Source organism: Nelumbo nucifera, chromosome 5, assembly GCF_055504915.1.
Source record: "Nelumbo nucifera cultivar China Antique chromosome 5, China Antique-T2T, whole genome shotgun sequence".
Taxonomy (NCBI): Eukaryota; Viridiplantae; Streptophyta; class Magnoliopsida; order Proteales; family Nelumbonaceae; genus Nelumbo; species Nelumbo nucifera.
In genome coordinates, this window is record NC_142653.1 from 44,538,775 (window position 1) to 44,559,224 (window position 20,450).

Consider the following 20,450-nt stretch of genomic DNA (forward strand, 5'->3'; position numbering starts at 1 on the left):
TCGTCATCCCTTTCCAACACTGTACATATTTGTATTTGTACCCTTTCCAAATTGAGCCTTGAGAAACAAGAGAGAAGATGAAACGAACAACCATTTCTCTTAAAGTTAAAAGATTCCTCTTAAGAGAAAGAGTTAAGAGGAAACAAACAGCCCCTAACTTGAAATGAACCACAAAAGATAACTTATATCACAGAAAGACCCAAGAGGCCAACACCCAAGAAATGTGCACCCAACCGCCCCTGACCAGAATCTAAATTATTCCAAACTATCAACAAAACCACCCAAAAACAATAACTTGAGACCCTATAAAAACATGCAAAACAGAATACATATTCACAATGAGAGATACGGACTAAACTTTTGGCAATTCATCAAAGTACATATCCACACTTGTCAGGCTGCGATTTTATCTTGCACTAAGCAATGGAAAGTTCAGCATCCAGACTGGAACTAGAAGCATAAAAATTGATGAACATATTGAGAGATTTTTATACTTTCATGTGCAATTGCCCAAAATATAATCAGGACACACTAAGTGTGAAGAATGATCTGCCTTATACTATAATCAGGACACACTAACTTTTTAATAAAATCTCAAACAAAATAACAGTGTGAATTGTTAAAACAATTACACAAAAAACAGAATAAAACGAATGATCTGCCTTATACTATAATTCCAACTTCCCTTGTACTATAATTCTTCAGCGCCCATCTATTTCTTTACAAGGTGTGGTAATCTAACGGAAAGCTGCAACTTCTTCCTTGAAGTGTGTGAGTAGATCCTGAATACTTTTCACCGAATGATCTGCCTTATCTCTGACCCGCACACTCACCTATACACAAGAGGGAGTATGTTAAACAACATTGTTCAAAATTTCTACAACTTAAAAGAGTTTCAACTTCTGATATGAATCTATTTCTCTTTTTCCTTATATATTTTTTTCGGTGGGGTGGGGGTTGGAGGGGATGATATAACTAGCTTCAAATTGGAAGTCCGATTAGCTGATATTTGAGTTTATTTACAATATCCACAAGGATACTGAAAGCATCTGAGAATGCAACTACTAGTGCCAATCTCATATGGATTTAAATTTTGCACCAAGTTCAAATTTTCCTCTATTTTGCAATCATGTCCACACCTCTAGGGGGTAAAATTTATGCTGGGACCACATATTTAGCATCTCCATGGGGTGCAAAATTTGCACCGCAAAAGGTTATAAAAAATCTCATTCATCTTTCTCCCTCATTCATCCTCTCCCATAAAGAGTGAATAAAACTTACTACCCTCCAAACAGACAAGGTAAAATCTGAACTGAAGTGAACCGAGATTTTACCAACCTTGACATTTTACTCACTGCAAATGAAATTTACACTCAAAATAAATGCAGTCTTGTGTATTATTCAATGCCTTCCCCTGCTAAAATTATGTGATACAATTGTTTATGGTACCATGAGAGTAAAGTGTATAATCATGCCTTTGTTATAATTAAATCACTTCCTGAAATGTCAGATAATATTCCCTTTTTCTTTCACAAAGATTTTCTGATTACCTTCAGTTTTATGCCATTTCAATATGTTTACACCAAATATCGAAATATTTTTTCCATCTTTAACAGAGAACATACACCAGAAACAATATATAAAATCTTCACCTGAAGTAGGGCCACCTTCAAGGCATTGCCTAGTTTGCCTAGATGAGAAGATGCTATTTGAAGTCACCTAAAGGGTTTTATTGTTGAAACCACAAAAAGGGTTTTGCTCTTTTTCTTTCTATACTCTTTATCTGTGAAAAGATAATGATCATCGAATGCAATTAAGATGCTGCTTCAATAGTTTAATTTATTGAATCTTCTATTAAATCTTCTGCCATAAGACAGTAAGTTACATGTCTCCATAGTTACATGCTAAATGTTGTATATTCAATTTTATTTTTAGTTGTTTAATTTATTTACATGGTCCAATTTGTTTGTTGTTTATTTTCTGCTATATATTTCTTTGACAGTTGTGGCTTGTCTGTTAGTGTTTCTTTGGTATGTAAAATTCATTGAATTGCTTGTCATTACCTTTTAAATATCAAATTAGAAGAACACAAAACATGGCTTATCTCAAGTAGACAAACAATCAGGAATTCAGGATTGCCTGTGTGCCCTGACAACTATGCTATAAAAATGACAAAATTCATCATTTTTTTGACAAGGGTAGCACGCACTTATCATTCATTAAATTGTATATAAGTTAAAAGAAAGCATCCCTATGTATTAACAATTATCATATAAGTGATGTATATTTTGACTTTTCTCTAGGGCAAGCGTCCAAATCAGGCAGATCTAAAAAGTGAAAGTTAAGAAAATATGGGAAGAATAGAAGGTAGAGAATTTGGAGTCTTCACAAAAGAGAAGAATGGAGATACCTACCCAGTCTGACAATGTACACAGTCTAAAACAGGACCCAGGCAGACCAAAAGAGAGTTGACACAAATCACACAACCAATTGTAACAGAGATTAGACCCACTGATAGGTGATTTAAGAGGCACACCTAGGTGCACAGACGAGGCACATTTTAGGTTAGGCACCTTGCCCAGGTCCTAGACGCAGCACTTTCAAAAGGCGCATACCTGGTGCGCCTAGGCATGCGCATGCACCTTTTTGCTTTTTTTGAACCTAGTGGCTGGGCCAGGGGCTCTGCCCCCTAACCCCCAACCACATCCCTCAAGGCAAGCCCAAACAAGTCCATGTTAGGGTCCTAAATTCTTAGTTCTCACAGAAAAATAATGTTTTTATAATTTTAATTGCTTTTAAGAAGATATTTTATTAGAATGAATGAATTAACAACATTAGCAAATAGGGGGTTCTTGGAGCTTCGGTGAGCGAGCAAAGCGAGCGAACCGGAGCAGAATGTAATATGTTTTACATCACCATTAGCTACTTGAATTAATGCAATTGAGGAAAAAAAGAGATTGTGGGTTTTACATGCTTGAAAATGTTTTATATGTTTGGTTTTATTTTAAAATTTTCATTTAAATACTCTTTACATGTTATGCTCATGTATTTCAATTTTTTTACTTTTTTTTTATTTTGTTGGCCTTTGTTTTGAATTTTCTGTTTTTTTTTTTATTTTTTGAGTTTTTTTTTGTATTTTTGCACCTTGCTTCAAAAAGGCACATGCCTCGCCTTGCGCCTCAGGCGCAAATTGGCCCTTGCAATTTTAAAACACTGCCACTGATGCAATCAAAGTAATGAGTCATTTTCAGTTGGAAAATATAATATGGTTTACAAGATGCTAAAGCACCAGCAAAGTCAGCAACAATGTTTGCCTAATATCTTCTCCGATCTGTTCTCCATTGTGACAGAAAAAGAAGCTAAAGTAGCCAATTGCTACAAATCCAGAGGGAACCAAATCATATGGTGCCCAAGTTTACAAAGCAATCCCCAGGACAGGGAGATTAAAGAAGTCTCCTCGTTAGCTCATCCAGAATCAGAACTCAAAAGTGGGAGAACAAAATTGAAGAGTGTCGTTGTGGATTCCTCGGGAATATTTACTGATCATTGGTGAGGAGTTTACATAACCATACCAATTGCTCCTTCCCTATCAGAGTTGTATAGAACACCCAATCCTCTCCAGGGTCTCATTCATGCTACGGACTGCAGCTTGGGGAAGATTTATCACTCAGGCTAATCTTATTGGGAGGGAGCCAGGTTGTGTGCTATGTAACCATACGCTAGGATTGCGGATCATATTTTTCCTCACTGCCCCCAAGCAAGGAAGATTTCTGGAGATCCTTGCAAAGACTAACATTGTCAGGTGTTGTTTTCCCAAGACAGTCAAAGAAACTCTTTGTTGCTGGCCCAAGCAGGGACTTCCAATAAAAGGCAAGAAAGTTGAAACTCTGATTCCAGCAGCAGTGATTTGGAACAATGGAGGGAGAGAAATCAAGGGGTTTTCAATAATAAGTACACTCAAAGTGATGAGGTGTGGAGGAGGGTGATTGGTTCTCTTTACTCTTGAGTGAGGGTGTAGGTAGACTTTAAGGGGGTGATTTTTGTGGATATTTTGTCGGTACAGTGCTTTTGAATCTGTCATAGGTTTTCTTTTGTTTGGATGTATGTCTTACTTTCTCCTCTTTTACCAATAGTAACAAGGAACAAGACCCATTGATGCAATCACAATAAGATAATGGTTTACAAGATGCTAACCTATTTGCAGAATCAATAATCCATTAATAGACAATGGATAGCCAAGTGCATGTATGCAATAAATTATTTGAATGAACCAACCTGTCCAGTGTTTGCCTCCTCTTCACCAACAACCAATATATAGTTGTACTGTGCCAACTGTGCTTCTCGTACCTGAAAAGATCCAGAAAACACTTGGATGAGTTTCAGGATAACTATTGGGATGAAATACACCAATTATGATAAGGGAGAATCTCCACTACATGTTGTGTCTTTAAAATCAAGCCTTTTGCTTTCTATTAATAAAAGTTTTTACAGACAAATGTTTGTCTTTTGCAAAAAACGAAAAACAAAACACAAAAAATGGAAAACCTGGCAAGTTTATGACCTCTATTAACTCTTTAATTTTTAAGACAAAAGTCAGACCCACCCAACAGCATTCCCAATAGTAATAGTAATAGTAATAGTAATTGTAATAGTAATAGTAATAAAATGATACTCATCCTTTAACTTAGCAAGCACACATGTTTGTTTGTATTAAATAAATCAGAAGTTCATCCTAGTTATCAGACTAGAAGAACCCTGTTGAGTGCTTGGGCCACCCTCAGTAACTTCCTTGGTCAACGTCAATCCTGGTGGATCTTACTTGAATCTTCCTATTCATATTTATGCACGATTGATCTCATTAATACATAGTACCATGGGTTTTTTGACATTAGTGTCATTCACAGAAAAAGCCATATCTTTTGCAATCAACTTTCTCACCTATATCAGACTGTTAATTGCAAAATTGTTGCAGCAGTGGTACTGCAATTATTTAGAACCAATTTGGTCTCTATGTGAAAATTAGCAAAATTGTTTTCTTTCTTTATTAGGGATATAATTAATGCATATGGTTTTAGTAATAGGGTGTAAATACAACTTTTAAAATGCAGGGTGTTTAAGTACTAAAAATAGTCTCTTAAATTTAAAAAGCATTTGGATGCAAATGTTCATAGTTGAGAACTGTCCAGACATTATGCTTGCCCAAATAGTGGGGTTACCTTCATCTTGTTATGATAATTGAGAGGATAACCTCGAATTGGAACATAAGGCTAGCAGCAGCATATGATCTGTTTGTTAGTGAGCTCCAACTCAGGTATGTAGCACTGAGTGTTCTAATTGACTAGCAAATCTTCGTGTAGGCTATGGGTTATCCTAATGGTTTTTACAAGACACATGTATGGCCAAACCTGTTTGCCTGTGTTAATTCATATGTTCCTTGGAAGTAGCCATCTAATAAACGATTGATGCTCTTTACACTGAAAAAAGCAGTAAATACTCTACGAAAGGTTTCATTATGAACCATTAAAATCATCATAAGTAGCTATGTGAATTTTGAAGGTAGTATCTCTCTTAAATTAGACATGGCTTTCTAGAGAGACCTGCAGATGTGTCATGTAGATATAAGTTAAGACTTTAAGTATTTGCAACCACTTAGCATCATAAAAGGTATGACCCGGTACCTAGATAAATCTATTTGATTATTTTAAAAATCCAATCCTAGAAAATTCATTTCCTTTTTACCGACTCTTGTAACAAAACCCCAAGTTCTACCAAGTTGTATTTGTACATTACATCCCATCAAAACCTAAACCCTTAAATCCTTTTGAAGAACCAAAGCAGAACTCACATTATTTTTTTGTAATTTTCTAATTCCTATGTTTCTAACTGAAATCTTGAATTTCTAAAATTACTAGTTAATGACTACCACGTACTAGGTACAAGGCAACCACAGCCATTATTTTGTTTCGAACTCACTATTATGTGATAAATTTGGTCATCATTGGTATGAGTCCCATACCATTTGAAGTGAACACTCTTTTAGGGAGTGGAGGTAACCACTCAGTACTCATATCTAAACGAGGCAACCACACCCATTATTTGAGAGTGGAGCTAATCACATATTTGATATTTCTTTCTGAAAGAAGAGGCAGCTATATATTTATACACTCACACATGGGATATATAAGATTTTATTCTTTGGGACCCATAGACAATCATCCTTTCGGTATACACGAAGATAACATCAATGATCATACTCAAAGATTTAAGGTATTTCAAAATCTTTTGAGAACCTTTCATCTCTTCCTTTGACAGAATTTGGTCATTATACCATGAAGACAATGAAGTTTACTCTTCTAATATTTTCACAAGTACAGCATTCATCACCAACATGACCATGTCTAAGTAACAAGACAAAATAATTTTATGAAATCAGCAGTCCAAAAGAAATGTCGAGGAAACCATTCTAAGCAACATTTGTAAATCAATTCAATTAAATTAATCTCCAATTCTCACAATAAGAAAACAATAAAAGTATTTACCTTTTTCTGGATCTTTCTATCTGTTGTATCAACATCAACATAATAACCAGCCTGATGAATTTGATCTCGTACCTATAAAGACAAAGAACAAAAGACATGAGCATCCATTGACCTCTGAGTCGTGCAAATTTAATCATACAAAGACTAACAATTAACAGAATAAATATCTGCACAGGACCACAAACAATAACAACATGTAATATCTTTTTATGGCTAAGTTACAACTTTATTAAATAAGATAAAGAATGGTTTATGTACAAGCTGCCAAGTAGCCCCAATTTAGGCTACAAGTTACCACTTTTTTTTGATGAATTACAAGTTACCACTCAATCAGTCTTTCTAGAATAAATTTTATTTCCCAACCACCACCACAATAGCTGATCCCTATTTACCCCTTGTTTACTGCCAAAGCTTTTGGCAATTTATATATCCAAGTATATTCAATCTCCATTCCTTTTCAAGGCCCTATCTCCTTGAATGTGTTCTTGTAGTACCACGAACCTTCATTGTTTTCCTTATTTAAAACCTTACACAAGTCACGTTCCATTTTACTCTTGACTCTTGAGAGATATCACCAACCACAGGCCTTCAACCACTTGTAGCAGCTCCATCCTTATAGAGCTTCTATGACCTACAGGTCGTGAGCCCATGGCTAAAATATATCCATGGAAATCTCTAAAAATTCATCCAATAACTGATGTGTCTAGATTGCTCAAATTATAGCCATCAAAGTTTAGTTTAACTAAATTAGAACTAGGTGGGTGCCAAGTGCCATAGACAAGCAACCAAAGTTCTTGCTGAAGAAGGAGCAGCCACCCACAGCCAACCTCAAAAGATATCATCTAAAGAGAATTGCTCAAAGATCCTAAAAGCTTTAATATGGTGCACCACTGTTACTGAAATGTTTTCAATAATAGCTTCTTTAGATCATGCAATGCCCTTTAAGGTTTTGGCACTTCTTTTTTCCCAAATGGTCCAAAAGACTGCTGTCCTTAAAAATCTCCACATAGGTTTTGATCAATAAATAGTCTTTCCTCTCTTTGGCATGTAAAGAAAGAGGCCTTAAAATGATCCGCTACCTCATTAGGAGAGGTCCACCTGCAACGAAAAGAGTAGAGAACCACCCCCAAATATAAGCAACAAATGCGCAAAAGATAAGTAGGTAAAAGGCAGGCAGATTCTCCACTTGTCTTACAAGAAAAATACAAGGGATGAACAGTTCATCTCTACAAGGGTCTTCTCAACGAAAGACCATAATTTTGGGTGGAATTGGGTTGTTCCAAAGGGGGATAGAGCCTTAAAAAATGAGAGACAACAGAAAAAAAAAAAAGGCTTTAAACCTTAAAACTCAAGACTCAAGAGTATGGAACTGGAACAAGGTAGGAGAGTTCAGTTAAATCTTTATACAACTTTCTAGTGGGGGAAGGTGAAGTTTTTCCCAGTCAGGCTATTTGGGGGACAGTGGCACCCTCAAAAGTCAAGTTTTTTGTATGGGTAGAAAAGTGCCTCTCCAAAGAAATGTTGCTGAAGAAAGGTTTCATCTGCAATGACTTGAGATGCTCTCTTTGTAAAGTGCAACTAGAATCAGACTGAGATTTGTTTCTGCATTGCAAGTTTGCTTCAGAAATTTGGAGCTATTTTTTAAAGCCCTGAATTTAAGTTGGTACATGCCCGCCTCAGTGAAAACCTTGCTGGATGAATGGAACTGGAATCAGACAGACATTTGTTTCTGCATAGCAAGTTTGCTTCAGAAATTTGGAGCTATTTTTTAAGACCCTGAATTTAAGTTGGTGCATGCCTGCCTCAATGAAAGCCTTGCTGGAGGAATGGCACATATCTGGGTTGACTAATAAAGGGAAAGTCTGCTGGTCTTCCATCCCTTTGGCAATTCTGTGGGCGGTGCGGCTGGAAAGAAACAACAGAACTTTTGAACAGAAAGCTTCTTCTGAACCTGAGGTCATCAATATGGCTATAGGGTTTATTAGGAGTTGGTTGTCTATACATGCTGCATTTAAAGATGACATGTCTGATAGTAATTTTTTGAGGATGGCCTTTTTTTGAGGTCCAACTTGTTAGCTATTTGTACAGCTTCTCATTGTACAAAGCTACAATCATACTTTACCTTTTCTCAAAAAAAAGAAAAAGAAAAAAACAGAGGCCATCCAAATTCTATAGTCAGGTTTAGTGGTGGCAAGGACCACACTTCCTAAAATCTACATGGCCTCTCCTCAACCCCAAAGATAAACCTACCTGAGAGAACAATGCAAAGTGGGAGACATAGTTTAGATTTGTGAGACAACAAAGAAAATAAGAGGGGGGTCAGATTCTTTTAAAGTTCTACAACCCATGAAAGGTCTTCCCAATACTTGGTCAAGTTCCCATAAGAGACATAATGGTGAATATTATGCAGGAAAAGAGGAAGCAAAGCTGAAATGGGTTTCCAAGGAGTCAATGTTGCCCTTGTAAAAAAGCCAACATCCCAACCATTTTCATATAAAAGCTGGATTCCTAATACTAAATCTCCCCATACCCAGATCCCCAAGTTCCTTCCTTTGGGCCACTATCTTCCAATTTACCTGATGATCCCTCTTTTTTTTTGAAGATAAATAAAAATAAACTTTATAGATGAAGGGAAAAGAGAATACAACAGGGTGATAAGGAATCACCCAAACAAGAACAGACCCAAATACGACAGACCCACCCTAACAAAATTAACCCTTTAAACAGAAAAACAGCCCTAGAAAAAACAAAAGCAACCAAAATACTACAGCTCCCGCACCAACCAAACCTTGCCAAAAAACACACAAGAAGAAACACCCTGGGCCCACTCAACCCTCTGAAGACAAACTTAAACTCAAGCTTTATCCTCATCCTGCCCACTATCTAAAACAGAGGTCTCACTTCTCGTCTGAGTGACTTTCCTTATCTCTTCCCCTTCTTTAATCCTGCTCCAAATACTCCCAACCTTAACCTGATAAAAACTTTTGAGGCTTGCACCGCTAATTGGTTTTCTGTCTTCCAAATCTTCTTACTGCATTAGTATTTTTCTCCATCTTCGTATCAGCCTCCCTTTTAGCATTGATTCTTTCTAATTCAAAAATTGCATTCTTTTCAAAAAACTGAGCAGCACTCAGGCCATCCCTCTTAAACTTACCCATCCTCTACATCTCCAAAAATCTTCCACCTTCCAATCTGCTTGGTACTCCCAGAATCAGAACCAGCCACCTTAGCATCTGAAATTGGCAATTTGTCATCCCCTTGTTCTTCTCTTTTGACTGGATTTTAGCATCTTCACTCATCTCCCTGAAAGTGTCCTTTGCAAAGTCCTCCCCCCCCCCAAGAAGAATAATCCCAAAATTTTACTGACCTTCACCACTGTGTTTAGCACCATTTCCATATCTGCAGTTTTCTCAACTTTGTGAGTCTCATCTATATCTACTTCCTCCTCTGTAGCCGAAAATGCTCCACTGTGATCGCCTAAATTTCCGTCATCTTGCAAAGGTCTGGTTCTGTATTTTTGTTTCCTTTTGTAGACTCTGGACGATGATTTTCTTTTCTTCTCATCCTCCCTCTTAGCCTCCTGTTATTCTTTTTCCTTTGATAAGAAACAAATTATATTCATTAAAGATGAAAAATAAAAAATACAGATGGGTAAACCCTGTTTACTCTTCCTCCCACATTTTACTTACAACTGAACCCAAAAACACTGTTCTCTATTTACTCTTTGCTTTGCTAGATGGTCAGCTACGCAATTTGCCAACGAGCCCGTTGTATAGTCATTTGCATATCCCTTAGTAACCATAATCTCATTCCTGAACACCCATAGAGCACTGTCAGCCTTCAACATCCAGCTTACGACCACTTTTGAGTTTCCCTCAACAAAAAGTTTCTCCACTCCCATTTCCATAGTTTCCTACACTCCAAAAACTGAAGCCATCAGTTCTGCCTTGGTAGAATTCCCAACTTCTATTGGTCCTCAAAAACATAGCCTGTAGTACTCCACTTTTATCCCTTATCACCCCTCCAATTCCATAAGGTCCCAAATTGCCAAAGCTACTATCATCAAGTTCAGTTCTAAAATTTGATAAAAAAAATGATCAGTTTTAAAACCCTATATCAGGTGGAACCCAGTTTTTTATCACCTTTTGCTTTTTTGAAGAAGCTAACACTACTCTCCAGTTCTTCATAACATCACCAATTGTGAAGTTTGAAAACAGGTTCAACGATTTTCACCTAATATGCCACCCTCACCATTATGAATTCAATTACAGCTTCATTACTTCTTTTCTTCTCTTCAAAAATTTGAGCACTCCTTTCCTCCAAAATCATCCAAACCATAGAAGCCTTGTACACCTCCACATCACTCTACCTCTTCTTTTTGGCCACCTGAAGGAATTCAAATCAAACAGCCTATCCAAACAAATTGAAAGAATGCACCTACATCCAACGAGAGAGAAAAACCAACCCCAAATGCAGCAAACAAATGGACAGGTAAGCAATAAGCAGTCTCACCATTTGATCCACACATTAAGCACCCCTTGTTCCGACAAGAAATCCCTCATGATCTTCTCGAGCCTTTTTGCTACTGATGCAAGCAACCTAAAAACAAAGAGGCAACATACTAAAAGATTAGCAAATGTAGAATTGTTCAGTCTGATACTTCCTTCCAAAGAAATGTAACTTATTTTCCAGGTGGCAAATTTCTTGGGATTCTATCCACAATAGGATCTGTAAAGCTGCAAGATCTAGGATTCCCGATTCCCTCCTATCCTATTAGTAGGCCCAAATATTTCAAAGGCCACTGATCCGCATACCTCCCAATGTCTTCCACTCTTCCTCCCCCATGTTAACTCCCACCATACAGCTCCTACCAGATTAATTTTTAAATCTGAAACTTATCTCAAAACAAGATATTAACAGCAGCAAGTTTCTCACACCAAGCACACTGGAATCTTGACAAAACAATATAATATTGTCAGCAAATTGAAAATGAGTTAGCCTTGTTTCGTTCCTCTCGGTCTTCCACCATTCACTAATATAGTTTTCCCATCATTAGCACCTAAGTTGGTTTTCCTTCATAATTTATCAATTTGCTAGCTTTTCTTACTTAGCATCAGAATGGCTTTCTAGAGAGAACAAAGAACAATTAATGTTTCACAAAACATAAAAATATAGAACATAAATAATAAAGCATGCATCGTGGATCATTATCACTTTCCAGATGACAAGTGTTATTTAGACTACTACTTAAGTTCACTAGAACATTCAATTATTAACCAATTTACTTGCCTGCAATGCATATGGTTGAGATTTCTCAGAGACAGGGCAAACAATTGCTTGTCGTGGGCTAAGCCAAAAAGGCCACTTTCCTTTATAGTGTTCCAGAAGTATTGCAAACATACGCTCAACAGACCCAAGGATTGCTCTATGTATCATAACAGGTTTTTCCCTCTTCGCCTCATCCTCTGCTGAATAAGACAAGTTGAAACGTGAAGGGAGCTGAAAGTCAAGCTGCAACAACCACAAGTATTTGTCCTATTAAGCACAAAACTACTAACTCTGTACGTGACAGTGAAATCAAATTTCATTGAGCCGTTGTCAATAACCTGTAATGTTGCACATTGAAATTTCCTTTTCAAGGCATCAAAAACACTAATATCAATCTTGGGTCCATAAAAGGCACCATCTCCTTCATTTATCTGTGAAGTTTAACAATAAATTACTAGATAAACAACAATTGGTGCTACAAAATATGGAAGCACATATATATTGGCAGAAACAAGAATATTTTATGGAAACATTAATTGGTAAATCAGGAATGTCTCCTTAATAGTATTAATAAATTACTCTTCACTGGCCAAAGAGCACTAATTCAGCTCCAACAAAGACTCTTAAAACCCCAAATGAATCTAATTTGTTTGGTAAGTAAATGGAAACTTAAAGATTCTTGGATTAAATTTGGAAATGAATTGTATTCTTAGACTAAATTTTGGAAATGAATAGTAAATTTTGCAACTTGAAAAGCTCAATATGATAAATTATAAATTGCTTTAATTGTTTAATTCTTCTTGTAATGATTCCATCAATGACAAGATCAAAGGGAAACCATTAATAATCAAAATGATAAAGAAATAACATTGGGAAATACCAACAAAATAAAATTGGGAAAGTTATGAGATAAAGCTGATGGCCTAATCACCCAAAATAACAAACATCAATGGGTGAACAGGAAGCTTGTTTGTTGTCTGGTCACAAGGTAGGATAAGTATCTCCAACCTTGTGGTTAACAGCCACAAGGTGGGATAAGTATCTCCCTGCTCTGTACTTTGTACTTACTTTTTCAATAATTAATAAAGCTTCTTAGTTCTCAGCTGGATATTTATCAAAAAATAGAGACAGTACAGGAAATAAAGAGTAACAAGAGAAACAAAGCAAGAGCTAATGGGCTGACCCAGTCAGCCCCCATACACCCAAAACCAATCTACTCTGGAAGGCCAAGGATCAATACAAATCCCATTTAGCTAAATCACTCCTGGCCAAGAAATCAGCTAGCACATTGGCTGATCTGCTAGTTGTTCCTTCTGGCCATCAATGGTCTACCCCAGACCATAACAAGTTCACAACCAGGGAGTCCCTCAACAGATCTACAGTGGAATATGTAAGAGGACATCCATCTAAAATCCCCAAAAAAAATATACCACTAGGGCATTGGTAGAGATTAAAATGTCAACATGCAGAACAAAATAGCAAGAGGAAGCAGAGCTATGATAGGCTATAAAGCAAAGGATCAAAATCCATGTCCCATAAGACACTAAAAAGATAAGGAGCCAAGGAAAAGACAATGAAAAGAAAAAGTCACACTCTGTTCCCATGTTACCCCCAAGTATAGCATGGACAAGGTTTTCATTACAGGCCTTATACTACAAAAGGGTACGAAACATAGAGATGGAACTTATTGTAGGTAGTTTCTTTTGGCATCTTGTTTGTCCATCTAAAATCCTCTGACTTGAACCAAGTATTTGATTCCACTAATATTTTGTTATCAATAAATCACTTTTTCACATTGGAGTTCACCATTACATGGCCAAAGAATTCAAATCTACTGACCAATTACAAGATTATCCCAGCCTGGACCATGATCACCCCTATGACTGCTTGTTTATATTTTTTTATCTTTGTATATCCTTTTATATACAACCTTCTTTTTGCTATTAATACAATAAATATCAATTACCTTATTAAGGAGCCATTGTTTGCGTGATGGTAATAGAATGAGTGTGTGTGTGTATGCATCTGGAGATCCAAACCAATCTCCATTATTCCACCTAATATATCTTTTTTCTTCTTTTCTTTCCCCATTACCTAATTATTCAACCGCAGTTTCAAAAAGTTCCATTCACCTAACAATGTTCTTTAATTCCTCTTTCTGAATAGTCTAGCACAACACAGGAAGCAGGAAACACCATAAGAATATTGTTTTTGCTCCAAATTCCCACCATCCCAAAATACATCAATTGAACACCATAATTTATCTGATGGACTTGAAACTTGGTACTAATTTTACAGTTGTGTATTCAATAGAAAGACATGATGTACATGTAAGCAGAGTATAAATATTGTGTTTCACATTTAGTGCATAAATGACAGAAACAAACAGAAAAGCCTAGGAACACTAACAAACAACAGCAGAAGCTGAGAAAAATCACATTACGATGAAAGAGTGTTTTAAAAGCATAAGGGACATTTTGCACCCGAGGTGCAAGGTGCAAAGTGAGGCATGCACCTTTTGAAAGTGCTCCACCTGGGACCTAGGCTAGGTGCATACTCTAAAATGCACCTCGCCTATGCCTTTTAAATCACTGGGAGCAGTGATTTAAAAGGCATGCCTAAGCGCACAGGCGAGGCGCATTTTAGGGTATGTGCCTCGCCTAGGTACTAGGTGCAGCCCTTTCAAAAGGCACACGCCTGATGCACCTCAGCTCCAAGAACCCCGCATTTGCTAATGCTGTTTATTCATTCATTCTAATAAAATATCTTCTTAAAAGGCAATTTAAGTTATAAAATCATTGTTTTTTATATAAGAATTAAGAATTTAAGACCCAAGCATGGACTTGTTTGGAATTGCCTCGAGGGACGTGGTACAATGGCAGCTCGTAGAATCAGGAATGCAATATGTTTTACATCACTTTGCTACTTGAAGTAATGCAGTTGAAGAAATAAAAGAGATTGTGGGTTTTACATGCTTGAAAATGCTTTATATGTTTGATTTTATTTTTAAATTTTCATTTGAATACTCTTTACATATTATGTTTATGCATTTTAATTTTAGATAATAGGTTTTATAAAATATTTATTTTAAAATTTAACTATATATTTTTATTAATATTTCGTTATATATTTTCTTTTTTTTTTGGAATTTTTTGAATTTCCTGACTTTTTATTTTTTTAGCATTTTTTGTGTATTTTTGTGCCTTGCTTCAAAAAGGTGCTTGCACTTCGGGCGCAAATTGGCCCTTGGGCTTTTAAAACACTGGCTGGGAGGGAAAGAAATCAAACTTTGCATATAACCATGACTTTTGAAACAGCCAGCTTTTTTGGGATTCAAGCACAGGAAACAATTTCTATGGCTTGATAGAAAGATGAATTAAGGCGAAGTGCCAACTGCCAACTTACCTGCCATGGTTTACCAAACTCGTTTAATGCTTCTGTAAGAGCAGCTTCAGCTTTTTCCCATGTTTCTATATCTCCTAGGAATTTCTCCGGCCGCTAAAAACAATGGTACAGAGGATATGAAAAGCTGAACCTGAAGCATCTAATCAAGGCATAATGCATAAAATAGAACAAACTAGCATGAATCAAAAAAATGCTATTACTGGCATGTGAAATGTTTAAACTATAATTTTGGGAAATAGAAAACACTTTTACATCTGAAATAAAAGCATTGTTTATTAACTGAACTTAGTTCATAATAGCAAATCAGTTCACATCGAAAAATACATGTTTATGCATCTTCTGCACCAAGCACATATAACACAACATTCAGGTAGGCTCAATGAGAAAGTTATTCATTATATCAAAATGTCAGAAAAATATGCTGTGAAGTATTGTAAAACTGTAGAGAACAAGAGGAACCAGAATTTCATACCGTTGATAACTCCAGCTCAAATGTGAACCCAAATATATCATATGTGTAACTTATAAATTCCAAGACACTCCTAACTTCATCTTTTATCTGAAAATATTAAACAAAAGTAGTTATCCTAGAGAAAGTATAAAACACAAAGAGAAAAAATAAGTTAGCTTTAGTGTGCATACAATGTGTGTTTAGTATCTGCTACATATTAATAAACATAACCACACCTGGGATTCCCTACAGAAGATGTGAGCATCATCCTGCACAATAATATAGACTATATTATATATGAATCGATTTAACAACTCTCTTTTGCTAAACCAGATCAAAGAGCTATGTTAAGGTATAAAAAAATAAACCTCTCAAAAGAGAAGGCCAAGCAGAACTAAATACGCCAAAACTGAACAAAATAGCAACAACCAGGAGGGATGCTCCCCAATGCAAATGAAGGAATAAAAGAATCATAGGTAATATAGTAAAGAGTGACAACCATGAAATTAGTAATGCAGGGTTCTTAGTGCAAAATCTAGAAAGAATAAAAAAATAAAGTGTGCTAGGAGGCCTGACAGGGTCTAAAAGATAATAGGATGTCACTCAGTTGTAAGCCATTTCAGACCAAGGAAACCAACTGATAGTATAGCAGTACTAATAAAGCTAACTAGCAAATGCTATGCTATAAGACATCATGGTACAAGCATTTGAAGTTTCCCCAGAGTACAAGAGACATGCAGCCAAAAAGGAAAAGGTCTGTAATCTTTGGGATCCATATGCATAGACAATTTTTTGAACGTATATGCATAGAAAATTTTCAGTGGAATGCAAATGGATCAATGCAATTGAAAGGATACCTGTTGAAATCTCCTAACACGTGTCAAACCAGTAAGTGCACCACTAGCTTCGTTGCGATGCAAAACTCCAAAATCAGCCAAGCGAAGTGGTAATTCTACAATAGTAACACTAAATAATCAAAATGCATATTATTGAAAGAACAGAAGAGGATATAATGGAACAGCAGAAGAAATAATAAGTTACATATTTAAACAGGAAACTCAAAGATAGGATCAGAAAATTCACAAAACTAGATAAACAAACAGAAATATGAATTATCAGACAAAGACAATAGCTTACTCTATATCTCATCCTAAAGTCATGCTATAATTATGCTGCAATTTCATATTTTTGATGCATTCAATGTTGAGATTGAATGACAAAGTTAGCTATCATTAGAAATTTATGACATCCAGTGCTTGAAGGAATTTAGCGGAATGTACATGTTTCCACAGCTTAATTTATGCCTGTAAGCTTTCAAAGTCACTTACAACTTACAACATCTTTTGTGTCAATACAATTGTATTTCCTCAAACTACCAGTTAGAGATCAACTACCCTTGAACCAACCTAAGGAGTGACCTTAACCAGTGAAGCCCAATGTCACTCAGTTTTACTACCACAAGGCTTTTAAGCCACAACAGCCTAACTGAATTGTCAGATTCTGTTACAAGCACCTATAGCTAGCTGTAATGGATCTGGTAGTATAAGATAAAATAATGGAATGAGAGGCAACAGAGAAGCATTACCCTAATCCCCTTCTTCATAGACAGAATCACCCATCTGCAACAGATAGACTTGTTGGCCCTTGCATTTGTGTCCAGGCCAAAATTTGTCATCACAGTCATAACATAAACCCTTTTCTCTCCAGGCCTGCATTTCAGCCCATGCGAGCCATTTAAAAGGGACAGGAGTTTGATCCTGTGGTCCTAGATCCCGAGGTTGAGGGCTACGCTTGAGGTGTGAGAGCTTCTCCACCTGATTCCCCATAGTACAGCTGACACTTCTGCTCTTGTTAATTCTCCAACACCTAGAGGACCTCAGAATATGCCAATAATAGTTCTTTGTCTATTTCTAAATGCTTCACCAACTCCTGAAGAACCTGCATCGCTTATGCTGAAACCATCAAAATTCAACTTAAAATGGTTCGGGATCAGAGGGCTCCATTGCATGGTAGGCAATGTTTTACTAGTGGATTATTGTGCAATATGCTGCCACCCTCTAAGTAAATCAACTTTAGGAAAGGGGGCAAAAGCTGCACATCCCTCAAATATTTATTTTTGTATAGATTAAGTATCACAAAACTTTGGGAAAAATCATCAAAATCTAACAAGGTAAAAGATCCAAACAAAATAGCCTCTCAATTTTATGACCACCCATTCCTCCAAGCAATTTTACTTTTAAAGTTCCATTGTTTGATAATTAATAGGAATTTCATTAAGAAGTATAATTTAATGTGCACTTTACAATCTGTATTTAGAAAGGCTACCACCTTTCCCAATCATTTATATTACAAAATTGCCCAGAAGGCCAGAACCCTTGATCCCTCAATGCCCCTTATCTTTTATGTTTCATTCCTTCCATAGACTGAGGCAAATTGCAACCAGAACTTTGATTCCAGAGGATTCACCCTTTCTTGGGGGAGAGGGAGGACTTTCACCAGCCATGATGGAATCAGAAATTTCAAATCAGTTAGAAGGATGCATTCCCGTCAAAAATTACAAAATTACAACAAATCTTCATGGAGAATAAACAAAATGTATCGAATTGTGCTGAAACAACCAATGCAAAAAAAAAGTAGCAGAAGTGCAGAACACTTGAAAGAAACCATTCTGATTTACACTATTCCACCCTCTATACCCAAAAACTAACACCATCTATAAGCAAAATCCACCCTCTTGGACACATGAAGTTCATTTACAATCAAAACCCATTCATTTATTAAGTGCAAATTTCTAGATATAATCTTTTGAAGAATCAAACTACATCATCAAATATCCTTCTATTTCATTTTCCCCAAATACTTAAAGACCACAAACATCAACGGGAAACTAAATTTTCTTGGATGTGCAATGGACAAGTTGACAGAATGCTGAGAACAAGATAGGATCTCAGGTCTGGATTTTGAACCTCCCAGATTTTACCAACTATCCAGTTGGGACCTTCATAATGGGAAATTAACCACTCTCTCCGATTGTTACCATTTAACAATTAAGAATGCATAGTTGTTACAGTGGTACCTAGACAACGAGGAAGTTTTAGGTTTGTGCCTAACTCTAGTAGTATTATTATTATATGAGAGTATATCAATTTTAGTTATTACACAACTAAACCATTTTATTTGTACAAATAAAGGTGAAAGGGGTAAAAGAGCATCATGAAATACAAGTATTCAATTTATCATAAAAAATACATGTTTTGTTTTTTGAACAGGTAAAGTAAAGTTTCATTGATAATGAGAGGTTGTACATAAGATTATGTACCAAAAAGATACTTTACACCCCCCCCCCCAAAAAAAAATCAAAAAATCTACATTCAAAAAAGATAACCAGCTCCTCAAATCCTCTACAACCCTATTAATCACCACAGGTTCTGGTGAAGCTGTCTGTTAAAAAATCCTCAAGTTTCTTTCAGACCAGATGGCCCACAGTACTGCCAAAGGGACTGCAGACCAACAGACTCTCCCTTTCCTAGACAAGCCCAGTATGCCCCACTCTTGCAAAAGGTCCTTGACTGAGAAGGGACAGCACCAGTGCAGGTTCAGGGAGAGAGCCCTTGAGAAATGGCTCCACAAAGCTGAGCTGAAGTTACAGTGTAAGAACAGATAACTTGCTGACTCTTCCCCCTGCTGCAAAACACACATAATCTGTCTTGGATAGGGTGCCCCTTCCTCAAAAGAATTTCCTTGTTCAAACATTTCTCTAGCACAACCACCCAAGTGAAGAATTTAACCTTGGAGGGTGCAGCTGAACCCCAAACGGCCTTGCTGGGAAAAGGGTTCCTTGAAGCTCCAACAAGGCCTTTGTAAAAGGATTTGACTCAGAAAACCCCTCTGGAGGTCCATTTCCAAAGTGTTGAATCCTGATTCTGTACATCCAGAGGTTGATTCTTCAGTAGAGCTAACAAATCAGAAATTTGACTAATCTCCCAATCATTGAAACTCCTAAAAGAAGACCTCCAGCATATTGATCTACCATTCACCTCATAGCAGTCAGCTAGGCCAACCAAAACCTCACCTTCCTCCCATTCCCAACTTTGAAAAGCAGCCCCTCGCTAAAACTACTAAAGACTTTTGATATGCCTTTCCACTAGCTGCAGCCGTAGGAAGAAGAGGGTAATTCTGCATCACAACCATTACTACTCAAACCATATTTCTCAGCAATAACCTTCCTCCACAAATTGCTTGGCTCAGTAGCAAACCTCCATAGTCAACTACCTCCAAATGACACAGGTTTACAGAATACAGACCTGATCCCAGCTCACCATGTGATACTTGGACGAATCCTTCCAACCACTCCACAGAAAGTCTATTATCCTCCTTTCTATCAGGTCAGCCACCTCAGATGGGATTGGAAGAACAGACATGTAATAAGCTGGGAAGCTGAGTAGCTGGGCAGCACACTTTTAATTAGAGTTACCTTCCCACCCTTAGATAGATACCTAGCCTTCCAAGAGGCTAGCTTCAAGTCAACACTCTCTAAAACTGGAGTCCACAGGGATTTTGAAGTGCATTTGGCCCCAGAAGGCAGTCCCGAGTACTTATAATGGAGGTGCCCTACTTTACAGCCCAAAAGCCTCGCCAAGTCAGCCACGTTTTCAACATCCCCGACTGCCATTAACTCACTCTTGGCCAGATTCACTTTTAAGCTTAACAACACCTCAAACCAGTATAGAAAGAACTCTAAATTGGTTACCTATACTGACGAGGCATCACAAGAACAATGTATCGTC

The 20,450-nt window shown here is 36.9% G+C and overlaps 1 protein-coding gene across 2 annotated transcripts in view; it reads right to left on the reverse strand.

Annotated features, from left to right (window-relative positions):
- Positions 1-465: 465 nt before the first annotated feature.
- Positions 466-20,450, reverse strand: part of LOC104608503 (threonine--tRNA ligase, mitochondrial 1-like) — a 56,050-nt gene continuing 36,065 nt past the window's right edge. The window contains exons 13-21 of one of the 2 annotated variants that reach the window (XM_010274517.3): positions 16,521-16,615; positions 15,900-15,932; positions 15,685-15,771; positions 15,213-15,305; positions 12,146-12,238; positions 11,829-12,050; positions 6,540-6,611; positions 4,276-4,347; positions 466-833 (exon numbers count right to left, since the gene is read on the reverse strand). In XM_010274517.3, the coding sequence (XP_010272819.1) occupies positions 738-833; positions 4,276-4,347; positions 6,540-6,611; positions 11,829-12,050; positions 12,146-12,238; positions 15,213-15,305; positions 15,685-15,771; positions 15,900-15,932; positions 16,521-16,615 (863 nt within the window). In that variant the 3' untranslated portion in view covers positions 466-737. Of the gene's footprint in view, positions 834-4,275; positions 4,348-6,539; positions 6,612-11,051; positions 11,139-11,828; positions 12,051-12,145; positions 12,239-15,212; positions 15,306-15,684; positions 15,772-15,899; positions 15,933-16,520; positions 16,616-20,450 lie in introns of those variants that run through there. The other variant, XR_016076212.1, reaches the window with a different exon arrangement.